The sequence below is a fragment of the Heloderma suspectum genome, chromosome 4 (genome assembly GCF_057233095.1).
Source record: "Heloderma suspectum isolate Gila_16-S chromosome 4, 16-S_ref, whole genome shotgun sequence".
NCBI classification, from domain to species: domain Eukaryota; kingdom Metazoa; phylum Chordata; class Lepidosauria; order Squamata; family Helodermatidae; genus Heloderma; species Heloderma suspectum.
Window position 1 is genome coordinate 56,670,879 of NC_139461.1, and position 13,888 is coordinate 56,684,766.

Below are 13,888 nucleotides of genomic sequence, written 5' to 3' on the forward strand. Positions count from 1 at the left end.
TCTGCACCTATTCTAGAGTAAAAATGAAAAAAAGATATAAATGCTAGTTATCTTTTAAAATAAGATCTGTTTTGGCTCTTAGTTTGATCTAGCAAAGCAATTCTTACAAGATTAGGAAAGAATTCTGGAAAAATAGCGCACATTTTCCAAATTTCTGGGATGTTTTAAAATTGTTCTTAAAGCGAATACAGCTTTAAATTGTTGGTGTTTTTTGGCAAGACTGTTACGTGCATACACTCCTCTTCCAAGCAGTGAAATGTTTCAGGGGAACAGCCTTCATCCAGGGTTCAGTTTCCTTGGGAAGGAGGTCACAGGAGGAGAATGGTGTTTTGTAATATTTACAGTTATTTACAAATATACAGGTTGAGCATAAACTGGAGATTTACAGCGTAACACCTCAACAGCTATTGCTCCCCCATTAGGTGTTTAGGGAGGCTCCCAACACCTTCAGAGCTCTGGAAAAATCCTCCATGTCTGATTTTGCCTCAGACTCTCACAGTCTTTGTCATCTAGGCACATCTTCCCCAAACTGCTTGCATTTCAGTACAGACTCAGTTTGCACATTCTTTAAGGGAGTGGGGAGAAGGTGGAGCAAGAGGTATCCCTTCAGGTATTTCCAGGCCATTAAGACACATTGGCCTAACACAACGGGGATCTGATCACCCAAGATAAATTCCTTCAACCAGTTTTCATCTCCCACTAATCCTAAACCTTTTACAGTCAGACTCAATAGGATGTAAAGTAGAGGTAGGCAACTTGTGGCCATCCAGATATTTTGGCCTACAGCTCCCATCATCCTGCACCATTGGCTATGCTGGCTAGGGCTGATCGGAGTTGCAGGCCATAAGCTACCCAGCCTTGCTGCAAGGGATCCTGAAAAGGTCATTTAAACCGACTTCAATGTTGCTGCAGTATTTTTATACCACCTTTCAATTATTTACCTAGGTTTACAAAAATAATAAAACCATGTAAATTGAATTGAATAAAAACATAATAAGCTAAAAGCCGCAAAATCGTGCATAGAAGTAAGGATTAAAATTCCATATAGAAAGCTCAGCCAAAGAACAATAATGTAGGTGCCAGGCAAACTTTTCTGGGAAGAGTCTTCCACAACTGGGGCACTAACACCAAGAAGGCCCCGTCTCTGCTACCCACTTGCCTCACCTCAGTTGGCAGAGACACCTGCAGGATGCCCACCACTGAATATCTTAATGTATGGGTAGGTACATATGGAGATAGGTGGTCCTTCAAGTACCCTGGTTCTAAACTATGAAGGGTTTTAAAGATCAAAAACAGCACTTTCCACTGGGCCCAGAAACATACTGGATGCCAGTGCAGTTGAAATAGCGCAGGCATAACGTGATAATAACACCAGTCCTAGTTCGTAATCTACCAGCGACATTCTGAACTAGCTGCAGCAGCCTTCAAAGGCATCCCCATATATAGCAACTACAATAGTCTACTAGAGGTTACCAGAGCTATAACTGTTAGCAAGGCTATCTGTGTCCAGGCTTGATTGCAGCTGGCATATTGGCTGAAGATGCTAAAAGCACTCCATTCCACAGAAGCAACTTGTACTTCTAGTGACAAAGAAGGATGGCCCCCAAGCTGCGAACATGTTCCCTCAGGCACCCCTGTCTATCACAGGATGAACACCACTCCCTTGGGTAGACAAATCACCTTCCCACAATACCTCCCACTTTCCTGGGCTGAACTTCAGTTTAGTGCCCCCCATTCGGTCCTTTACTGCAGCCATGAAGTCAAGCTTCAGAAAAATTTTCTGGAATTAGCTGTCCAGCAAGAATGAAACCACTGCAACAGAGTATCTCCAGTTCCCATTCCGATTAACCTATTCAGATAGATACCATGGTTAATGGTTTCAAAAGCTGCTGGGACGTCTAGGAAAATCTACAAGTTCAGACTCTCCCCTCATCTTTCTCCCAGCATGAGGTCGACCAAAGTAGTCTCAGGGCTAATTGAACCCCAACTGAAATCGATATAGAGACTCAGTCTGATCCAAGAATATAGGGAGTTGTATAGCAACCACCTGTTTGAACACCTTGCCCAGGACGGGAATATTAGCAATTGGCCAATAATTATTAAAATGTTCTAATTCCAGAGTAGGTGTCTTCAGGAGCAGATGAAGCACTTCTTTTAAAGTAGATGGGACTACTCCTCTCTCAGGGAGGCATTATCATCTCCTGGACTCAGCAAGTCAGTCTCCCATTGTACAATGTAACATGCCATAAGGGGTTACTGTATTTTTTTAATAATCAACCCACCTACACACATACTCACAATAGAGGAAATCAGTACCAGGGACAAAATATGATTGCAGATGGAACAGGGAACGGGCAACAGCAAACCTTTTCTCCTCTCAAGTGGGAGTTACGGACACTGGGAATATTTCCAGCCTCAGAATGCCACCTGTTTCTAGGAATACTGTGGGGAGGGAGGTCTTGGAACAGCAAATCCCAAGTGTTGCCACCTCTCAATCCTGTAGCGCCCACAGCTCTTCAGGACAGAAAGTAATTAAAAGAATTTTTAGCATTGGCAAACTGGGACTTGGGGTTCTAGAGTTCTGCAGTACTTGCTGATAGAGTACTCACCATGGCCATCTTTTTGGTGCCATGTTAAGACTTTCCCTTACTCTCATGCATTCGAAAGCATTTGATGGGCCATTTTAGTTTCTTATCAGGTCCTGGTAGTTTTATTGTCGATTGTTTTAAGCTTGTTTTTAAACTGCTTTAAGTTGTTAAGGTTTTGCATTTTGTTTTGCCAGGCTGTAAACTGCCCAGACAGCTTTGGCATTTGGGCAGTATAGAAATGTCATAAATGAAATGTGTAGGATGGTGGGCAACATCCTATGTCACTAAAATAGTTTTAAAGAAGAATAGGAATCAAGACTTCTGTTACATTTACCTATTTATAATATTTCCTGTTCACCTTTTTTCCCTTTTCAGGATTCATACTTCATAAAAGTGTGTATGTGTTTGGTTTTTATCATGAGTTTATTTGGAATCTGCAAAGAAATAATACAGCTCTTCCAACAGGTATGTATGTATATACTGTATTTTCTATCCTGCCCTATATCATTAAGATCTCAGGGCGGCGTACAGATAAAATCAATGTATAAACAATTTAAAACAATAAATAATGTAAACACCTAAAGACATATTAAACTATTAAACAAGCTAATACCAGTTAAAATCTAAAACAATAAAACAGTTAAAACAATGTGCTAGGGAATGCATTTAGCCCTCAATGGCTTTGGTTAAAAGCCATGTTTTTACTTGGTGCCAAAATGAGACCAGTGTTGTGACAGTTGGGCCTCCAAGGGGAAGGCATTCCACAACCGGGGTGCCACAGCAGAGAAGGCCCTCTCTCATGTCCCACCATAGTGTATGTCTCATATACACATGTTGTGATCTTGCTTTCACATTTCTGAAGTGTTTTTAAATGTGCAATTAAAAACAAAAGTGCTGTCTTTTGGTAGGAAAATCCTTCTTCAGTTGACAAAGAGATAATATGATGTGCCATGTATTTTAATTCATTTTGACAATACTAATATTTGTTGCTTTTATACCCTAGAAACTAAAGTATTTGTTGGATTATTCCAACCTTCTTGACTGGACAATTTATACGACAAGCATCATTTTTGTATCATCTTTGTTTATTAAACTGCCAGTTAATTTACAGTGGGAGTGTGGTGCAATTGCTATATTCTTGTCTTGGATGAACTTCTTGCTATACTTACAGAGGTAAATTATAATGCTACTCTTGCAAGAATGTATATATAAAACATTCCATATTAGTTTTAAATTCATATTATTTAATAAGTTGGAATGTTTAAGTCTATAGCATTTTTATGAATAGTTTTTGTTTTGGTGTATATGTTAGTGAGTCCTGGGTTTACAGAACAGTTTAAATTGAAAGACTATGAAAATATGAGGGCTTTGAAACACTATGTGACGGGTTATCACTGGCACGTTGAAAAATGGGCCCTGTTGACTAGAAGCTACAGATGAGTGAGCAACCCCCTCCCCCGCTCGTATCAGATTGGCTTGAAACTGAGATGAGCCAATTACCACCAAATTGGTGAATAACTTGCTTTGTTGCTGGACAAGTCCAAATTTCTTCGGGGGTCTGGTCTTCAAAGCAGTCCCCACAAAAGCAGTAAAGAAATATTGCCATTACTTTGCAATGGGGTTGTATTGAAGAGCTGCCAGTGGGGAAATGGGGACTGTTGGGGAAGCTCATATTCCATGGATCACCCTTGGACTAAGATGGTCCCCCACGGGGGTGGACTTTTTCCCTGCACTCCCAGTTTTTCTGGGTGCGGCTCATCAAAGCACCCCCCCTACCAAAGCAAGGGAGTCAGGGATGACTCCTAATTCTTATGTCATATTTAGTTAATATTTCCAGACTTTGGGAATACATATGTTGGTATGTATAGAATGCTCATGTCAATAAAAGGCAAATATTTTTGGTAATGGAGAGGCAAAACTTCACTGGCATCTCTACCGAGGAGGGCTGGCTCATTGTCCTTCAAAGGCTCAGGACTCAAACAAATAGAGGCAGAGTCACCTGGCTTCAAAAGAAAAGAGTTCCTGCTAATATAGGAATAATGGGCAAAATCCAACGTCACACAAGTGGACTTCCACTTGTGCAGCGGGACTTCCCTCTCCCACCCTTTGCAGCCCTCCCCAATGCCAGCCCCAAAACCTGTTCTGGAGGGGGCCCCCAACACTTTGATGAAGATTATGATGGGATGAGGGGCTACAGGGGTGAGGGGAAAATCGTCCTTTCCCCAGGCTATTCTGCCAGTGGAAAGGGTTAACTGGATACAGCCCTAAATCTGGAAGCTTAGGTCTCCATTACTGGATTGGGGCAACTGAAGTGAGGGAGAAAATGCCTGACACTCATATAAACATTGGAATGCTTCACAGAAGCATAATGTTATTGCCACTACAGGAAAACCATTAGTCTCAACAGACATTTAAAATATAATATAAAAAGATGGTTAGTCATGTTTTCTTCATATATATCTTCATAGGTTTGAAAATTATGGAATATACGTTGTGATGTTTTGGGAAATTTTGAGGACTCTGGTCCGGATCACCGTTGTGTTCTTCTTCCTGATGTTAGCCTTTGGGCTCAGCTTCCATGTTCTTCTGGGTTCACAGGCAAGAAATTTTATCGTGGTGTAATGTTTTGTTTTATTATTCATAGAGGAAAAATTAAACTATATTTCATAAAAAATATTTTATCTGCAATGAATGATGTTATGAAAACTCTTTTGTGTGTCTTTTGAACTTACCATTAATATACCCTGGGAGTGACAGACATCATGTTAAGAAGTTTTTGATTGAGGCATTTTTAATGAGTTGTATGGAGTTAAGAACTGGACAGAAGTTGTGTTTTAAACACTAGAAATGAAGTTTCTCACTCTGTTGTTCAAATTTATTTTTTATTTAACCATATTACAGATTTTAAAAACTTGTTTTACTGAATGTTGTGTTTGTTTTTAATTTGTATCGTAAACTGCTCTGAAATAAATCAGAAGGATGTGTATAAATGCCTTTAAATAAATAAACTTCTATTTCGGTGCCTTGGATTCCCTAATGTATCCTGCAGTTCATGCACCTAAGGCCTACAACAGTCAATGAGAATGACTCTTAAGGGTGCAATCCTATGCATTTTTAGACTGGAAAAAAAGTTCTATGAGTCCCAGCATGGCTGGGCCATACTGGGAGTTGTAGGATTTTTTTCTATCTAAACCCTAAGGGCCCAATCCAGTGGGGATAGTCGGCCGCCTCCAAACTTGGAGGTGACCAACTATCCAATGCAGGGCAGGCGGAACACAGAGAGGATCTTCTCCTCCGTGCTGCGGCCGCCCTGCATTAGCGGCTAGACAGCTGATCTAGGGGAGGATCAAACTATTGCCAGATGATGCTATGATTAATGTCTTCCATCTCTCTTTTATTTCTTTTTAGGAAACATATAGCACTCCATATCTTTCTGTAATGCAGACATTTGCCATGATGCTGGGAGACATCAATTATCGTGATGCTTTCCTTGAACCAATGCTCAATGATAAACTGCCTTATCCATTTCTGAGTTTTGTAATTCTCATTATCTTCTCTCTGCTTATTCCAATTCTTCTTATGAACTTATTGGTAAGAATTAAATGTATTTAATATAGGGGTGTGCAGATTGTGTAAAATCCATTCCGTCTGTGTTTATCAGGTTGTCGGGCACCTTTTGCTCTGTCATCCGCCCATCAATGGAATTGGGGCTTTTTTGTTTCTGAATTTGCACAAATTTTCACATGCAAAAATGTGCAAATTCCCACAAAATGCACAACCCCCCCCCCCCGAATGTGCATTTCCACACTTTAGCCTATGGAGAAAATGCACATTTTCGGCTGGGTTTTTTCTAATTTTTGCATATTTTTCTACAAAATTTGTGTAAAATTCCTGAAGGTTAGAAAAACGGTCTGCTAGTCTGGGGAATTCACCTGACAGGAGAAAATCTGGTCCATTGCAGAATCCGTGGATCAGATTTGTAAAAACCCAAACTCATTTGGTTCTGTTGCAGATTTCTCCAACGTCTCTTATTCAGCTTGGGGACTGATGGCATGGCCACAGTGCTTGTATATGCACCAGCCTACTGTTATGTTTTCTGTGCTACCCCGTTGTTGTTTTTTTATCAGTTTTGTTTTGTTAATTTGGTTTTGTTAACTGCCCTGAGGCATATGTTAAGGGCGGGGCATAAATCTATAAAATAAAATAGTTTGAAGTGCTGTGAATATAATTAGATGATACTATGCAAAATACCTCGTTGATTGTATGTGAACAAATAATTAGCTTCAGTGGAAAATAACTATATGCTGGATGGTGGTCTTTAATTTTGAAGACCAAGTTCAAAATATGTTTAGGAATAATTCATTTTCTGTCAAAAATAATATTCAGGAGGAACAGAACTGAAATTCATAGGGAAAAACAGGAAAATAAAAACTGACTTGTTTATTCTGCTTTGTATTTTATAGATTGGTTTGGCTGTTGGGGACATTGCAGAGGTGCAAAAATTTGCTGCACTGAAAAGAATAGCAATGCAGGTTAGTGACACGCATTATAGATTTAATATTCATTAGAAGTAGCAAAGGGCAAAGCTAGTTAGTCTTGATGGGTGAGGCAATTGAGTGGGTGGGGAGAGTTGAGTTCTTTTATAGTTCGTATTAAAAGCTCAGAAAAACGTGTGTGTATGGGGTGGGGACATTGTAAGGCTTGACTTGTATTTGGAACAAGCATTATGAGACAAACAAAGGGCTGGATGCGCCTGATCTTATCTGATCTCGTAAGCTAAGCAGGGTCAGCAGGTTAGTACTTGGATGGGAGACCGCCTGGGAATCAGGCTTCCTGCACTGAGCAGACAGTTGGACTCGATGGTCTTGTAGGCCCCTTCCAACTCTATAATTCTATGTCTATGTCCCCAGAGTTTGTACTCTGAGCATGGGTATTACAAACTTCTAGCATTTCTACTAGCATAACTAGCATTTTCTAGCAGAACAAGCCATTATAATTTATGAATCACTGTCCTTAAGTCATGTTTGCAATAATAACCTGGACTCCAATTGAAAAATCCTAATTCACAACAGTGTACTGTAAGCATGCTGTTGTGTGAAATGGCCTTTGTGCTCATGCTAACTTATCCATTTTAGGGATGTCCGTAGCTGGGAAATCTGGTTCTTTTTTGGGGGGGGCTCTATGGAGTTCCGTGACATGTATGACTTGTGTTGTGTCTGCGAGCCGACTGTGGGCTGTTCCCCTAACTCCATAAACTGGGGGGGGGGGGTCCTGCAATTTGCACAAATTACAGCCAAATTTGCACAAATTACATACAGTCAGCTGTAATTTGCTAAAATTTGGCCGTAATATGTGAGTATTGCTCAGAAATTTGTACAAATTACAGGACCTTCCCCCAAATGTGCAACATTCCTGGAAAATCCATGAACTGGCCTGACTAACTGCAGTCAGGCACCATAGCAGAAATTGAAATGAAATCCAAGGTGCAGAGCCTAGGAAAACCTGTCGAACTCCACCCCCCAAATGGATTTCTTCTACATCCCTAATCAGTTTTGAGCATATTAGTCATCTGCAGGGATGGTCAGGGAAGCCTTAATTCATCTGTTGTCCAGAAACTGGTGATCACCACCGTCTAAGCTTACAATACTAACAATTTTTCTCTGCTGTATGCATAACCCCAATCCAGAGAGTGAGTGCAGAACCCTGTTGTGATGGAGGTGATCTGCATAATTATAGTTCCCTGTTTTGTCCAGTTAGCAGTTTCTATTAAGAGAAATATTCATTTGATTTAGGTGAATCTTCACACTAACTTGGAGAAAAAACTGCCATATTGGTTTCTCAGCAGAGTTGACCAGGAATCAATCACCGTGTATCCTAATAGGCCAAGATATTGTGGATTCATGGTAAGGTGGATAAATAATTCCTTCTAAATTGCAGTCTCAATCCTATGATTTCAGCCAAAAGAAAAAAAGAAAAATTGGTAACAGTGAATAAATTCTTCCCCTCCCCGAGCCAATGGAGAAAATAGAAGTAAGTGAAGCACCCTAGGAGGAGTTTTAATACTTAATGATATTCATATTTCCTGGCTTCATATTTCCTGGGTAATCCATTTGCTATTCACCATATCCCTTTGCAGCTGTTATAAAACTGAATGTGCACTAGCCCCATCCTCAACTTTCCTGTGTTGACTGGGAAGGTCTGAAGAGAGACTGTAACAGATTTGGCTGAATGTGGCTACAGTCGGTAAAGATCCCTGTTGCCAGTCATGGGAAGAACTATAACTGTGCTCGGTCGAGTATTGCTGCAGTCTCACTTCAGACCATCCTGGTTAACATGGGGAGGCTGGGGGTTGAAGGGCAGGGCCTGTGTGCATGTCCCTGCATGTACTCCGTGCTTTCAATTTTGTATTTCCTGCAAAGGGACCAGCTTGCATTAAAATCCAAGCCAAAAAGGATCTTGTCCTTCCTCTCAGACTCCCTAGACCCCATCCTGTCCTCACTTACCTTTGCCGTTGCTTTGGCAGAGGGTGGAAGGAGGAAGTGATGGAGGTCTCTTCCCTTTCCCCTCTCAGTTTCTCCGTTCCCCGTTTGCTGCCAGAACATCAACACAGGTAAGGGGGAGGAAGGTGTGGAAAGCAGGTGGGCAGAAGTGTCAGGGTGCTTGGAGGCTCACTAGCAGGTTGGGAGGAACTGGTGGACCCTGTTGCACTGCCAACAGCACAACTAGGGACATGAGAGTCCCAATTGTGTTCAGAATAAGGCTAATTATAAACAGAGTTATTTTCAGGTTTTAGAAAATAGTTTTGGTTTTTGCAATGCTCAGTTTCAAGTTTTTTGTTTTATGCATTACTCTTAGTTCTTAGGTGAATTTTTCTTTTTGCAGAGTGTGTTCCAATATTGCTTTGGATGTGATGATGCAGCAGCAGATACACAGAGTGCTGACACATCGTTAGAACTAGAAGTATTGAAACAGAAGTACAGGTATTTCATTTTAATGTTTCTGCAGGGAAAGAAGGTAGTAAAGTTTTAATTAATGGCCGAGTTATGGTGCTGTTCTAGTCTCCTTGCAGCCTAAAAGCCCTATCTTTGCTTTCAGGGGAGCCATCCAAAACATACAGTGTGCAGTAGGGATGTTAGAGAATTCCGCCACGGACTCTTTAGAATCCGGCCCCTCGGAGTCCATGGCGGAACAGACCACCCACCTCCACTGCCCTGTGAAGTTGCCCTGGAACAGATCCTACCTGCCACCGGCCAGGCCAGTCTGTCCGCTGCCATCCTGCGGAAGAAAATGGCATCAGGCATAGCGGATGCCATTTACGTCCCTTCTCTTTGCCGTGATAGGCTACGTAAAGATTTACGTAGCCTATCACGGCAAAGAGCAGGGATGCAAATGGCATCCACTACGCCATTTGCATCCCTTCTCTTTGCGGTGATAGGCTACATAAAGATTTAATTAGCCTATCACGTCAAAGAGGAGGGACGCAAATGGCGTCCGCTGCACCGGACACCATTTGCATCCCAGCGGCCGGAAGTTCGCCAGCGGCCAGAGCCGGCCAGCAGCTCCACGGACTCGCGGAGCCAGCCAGCATGGATTCTGGGGGGGAGGGACAGATCGCCTTCCTCCCTGCAGACGCCCCGCGGACTCCAGGTAAGGGGTTTCACACATCCCTAGTGTGCAATCAGGCTTTGAACCATTATTTTTATTATACAGAATGGAAGAAAATTAGTGAAACATCTTTGAACAATTTTCATAGTATGTTTTTGAGACAACTGGAGATGGTGAAAGACCTTGGAAAAATGATTTGTGTAGAACATACATCTGATCTCAAACTGAAGTCTGACCAGGGTCAAGTCAATCTTAGATCATGAAGAGTTTCTCAAAAGTTATCCTTTTCAAAATCATGTCCCAAAGATAAAGCAGTGGTTGAGAGCCCAGATTAATGAAAAACCTTAGAAAAATGGGAACTGTTCCGTTGTTCCCCACCACCATCGATGTGCTGTCTTGGTTGAGGAACATACAGCCTGTGCCACTTCCAATTTCTGGCCATGTCAAGACAACCAAAAAGGACTAAGGGAGAGGAGGGAATCAAGGAGGAGCCCATGTCTTCCGTGCAAATAGTCCATGTCTTCACACAGTTTTAGAACCATAGAAATAGAACAGCCTTCCCCAACCTGGTGTCCTCCAGATGTGTTGAACTCCAACTTCATCATTCTCAGCCAGCATGTTTCAAAACAAGGACATAAAACAGAAGATAATCTTATCTGATGAAAGGAGTTGTAAAATACCTTTGATAAAGAGCAGCAATCCTGAAATGCATAGTATATACTTCCAAAATAAATAATCCATTTACATGCAGATTTTTCTTCTTCTGTGGATTGGTACAGCTTTCTGGATCAAAAGTAAAATAACTGGAAATATGGAATGCCATATTTTCCTGAAAGAGATGAATGAAATACATTGGGAGATATTCTTAATCTTTAATGTTGCGAGTAGTACTATAGCCTGATTATAAAAATAATGTATTTTTTTATGTTTTAGGCTTAAGGATATTGCAGCACTCGTGGAGAAGCAGCACAGCCTCCTTAAACTGGTTGTACAAAAAATGGAAATCGTATCTGAAGCTGAGGATGAAGACATGAACGATTTATTCCAGCATAAATTTAGGAAGCATCAGTTGACACATAAGAACAGTAAATGGGATACAGTGTTAAAGGCAGTGAAATCCAAATCTGCCTAGGTTTGCTGGAGTTGTACCCATGTCTAGCAGCATTTGATGCGGCAGCTGGTGAGCAGGAATCATCAGCTGCCACTGTAGGACAAGCAAGAGGGGAGATGAAAATGTACCTTTACCCATAACCATTCAGAGATGGCAATGGAGGCATCTTAGTTATCACAAGTATGTGATTGATGACTGATTAGCAGTCTCAGCTAGTCCCCTCCACCTCAGTTATCCTAGCTAGTCAGCAGCTGCTAGGTTGCATGATGCTGCCTGAGATCCTCCCTACCTCACAGCCGTCTCCTGATGTCTACTGCTAACAGGGGGCTTTGCTCTCCGCTCTCAGTGATTCGGCAGCAGTGGCTGGTGGTTCCTGCTAGAAAGTTGCCTTACCGGCCACTGCTAGCTATACCCAAAACTCAGTTCAAACATGAATATCACAGGTCAGTATATTGCTGTATCAACCATTCCTAAATATAGAGGCTCCTTGCATGGGTATAATATTAATGGAGTTGACATCATGTATAGAAAGATGTTCCCATGGAAAGGTTATATAAAACACAGTAACTTAGCTTCTTAACTCTGTATCTATACATATGTAGCACAGTTATGAATAAGAGCAGCTTTGCTGATAAATTCAGATCAAACTAGACCAAAGGTAAACTGATTGCTTTGGAATGAAGATTATAAGCAATTGTTTAATGTGGCAAATAGCCTTATAGAACTGCATTCCCCAATCTGGTGCCTTCCAGATGTGTTGGACTACAACTCCCATATTATTTGTTTTTCATTTCTACATTGATTACAATGGAGACCCAGCCTGTTTTCTGAAGCCTATATCTGCAGTGTTTTCCTTCCAGAACACTCCTCCCTGTAGAACGTTCCCTGAATGCATCAGTTTACCAGCCAGTGCAATGCAATGTCTCAGACATTTTGCAGAGGTGAAACAAATGTTTCTGTGGTTCATATTAGATACATTTTTTATGGCACTTTCAAACATCTCCAAGATCCCCTCTCCCTACAGAACGTTCCAGGAATTTATCAGTATGTATTCATTAGCTATGCAATACAATGCCTCTTGTTAATTTCAGGAGTGCATTTCATGACAAATGAATAAATACTAGTAATAAATGGGTAAATGAAACAAAAGGATTTATATTCATTTCTTCCATTTGTTTTTATTGCTATTCATTTCTCATAGAAACAAATGCACACCCCTAGTTAAAATGACTAACAGTGCAATCCAATGCATGTATACTCAGAAATAAGTCCCATTGAGTTCAACAAGACTTACTCTCAGGTAAGCGTGTATAGCAGCCTTCCTCCATCTGGTGCTCTCCAGATGTTTTGGACTACAGCTCCCTGCATTCCTGACCATTGGTCTTGCTGGCTGGGGTCAATGGGAGTTGAAGTCCAAAACTTACAGAGGGCACCAGGTTTGGGAAGGCTGGTCTATTGGATTGCACCTGGAGGGAGGAATCCTATGGCCGCCAGTAAGTGGCTAGATGGCCATAGGATATCTGGTTTTCTGAGAACCAACCTCAGAGCCTGTGCTCCGGAGAACCAACCTTCCCCCACTTCCACGCTGTCTTACAGGCAGCGCGGAAAAACCCTGTGTTCCACGCTTGCAAGAGCAGCATGGAGCGGCCAAAATGGGGCATTCCCAGGGGGCGTTCCAGGGCGGGGAGGGCAAAAATGCCACTACGACACATCCAACATGTCGTATGGTAGCCTGCTCAGCCCTCCCATGGCTAAACAGCCGAAATCGGCTGTCTAGACACAAATGCAGGGCAGGAGAAGCGCGGAGGGAACAATCCCCGCTCCCGTGCTTCTCCTGCCCAGCATTGAATAGGCAGTCGCCTCCGAGTTTGGAGGCAGCCGCCTATCTGCATAGGATTACGTCCTAAATGTATGTAGTGGAAAGGAACCTGGTAACACAGTAACAAAATACTGAAGTACAAAGGAATATGGAATTAACTTTGGGTATAATTCAGTTGACAGATCCTAATTCAGCTTGGTTCAAGATTTATTCATACTTCTCTTTGTTTTGTCATAAGGACTGGCATTTATGTATAAAACTACAAACTATAATGTATTATGCATTGGATATAATAATATGGCACAGCCATTATTCAGTGCTGAAAACGTGTGTGTTATTCTTCCTGTTTCAATAAAGGTCCTAGGTCCTAGTAAGCTTATTCTTATACCTGAGAGCATCATTGTTATTCTTTTTTGTAATCAGATAAGTGATCTGTTACAGCATTTAGTGTATACATTACATTTTCCCCTCTGGTAATGACTGTTACTGTTTTAACAGTGGCAATTTCAACAGCATAACTGCAGCTATTCAGTGAGCTCTGTTCTCTTAAAACTTGTAAGGAAATTACTGTTCTACCTCAGATGTTCCCATGGGGGGTTGCTTATTTGAAAGTGCCCAGAAGCCAACTCTTCCTGCTTTTGTGTAATGCTTAATACATTAGGGAGAATATTTTTGGCCTAGTCTTCTTCCTTTGTATGAATAGGAAGATTTCGACAAGTGCTCTTCCTGTGCCAGACCTGCCTCTAAACATCTGATTTGCCCAGT

At 41.6% G+C, this 13,888-nt stretch overlaps 1 protein-coding gene across 1 annotated transcript in view; it reads left to right on the top strand.

The window, feature by feature from the left end:
* The window catches only part of TRPA1 (transient receptor potential cation channel subfamily A member 1), a 39,645-nt gene extending 26,138 nt beyond the window's left edge, over nt 1-13,507 (top strand). The window contains exons 16-23 of the mRNA XM_084848040.1: nt 2,964-3,053; nt 3,592-3,761; nt 5,057-5,186; nt 5,997-6,179; nt 7,052-7,120; nt 8,381-8,491; nt 9,471-9,568; nt 11,127-13,507. Of these exons, the coding sequence (XP_084704166.1) occupies nt 2,964-3,053; nt 3,592-3,761; nt 5,057-5,186; nt 5,997-6,179; nt 7,052-7,120; nt 8,381-8,491; nt 9,471-9,568; nt 11,127-11,325 (1,050 nt within the window). The 3' untranslated portion in view covers nt 11,326-13,507. The remainder of the gene's footprint in view (nt 1-2,963; nt 3,054-3,591; nt 3,762-5,056; nt 5,187-5,996; nt 6,180-7,051; nt 7,121-8,380; nt 8,492-9,470; nt 9,569-11,126) is intronic.
* Nucleotides 13,508-13,888: the final 381 nt, after the last annotated feature.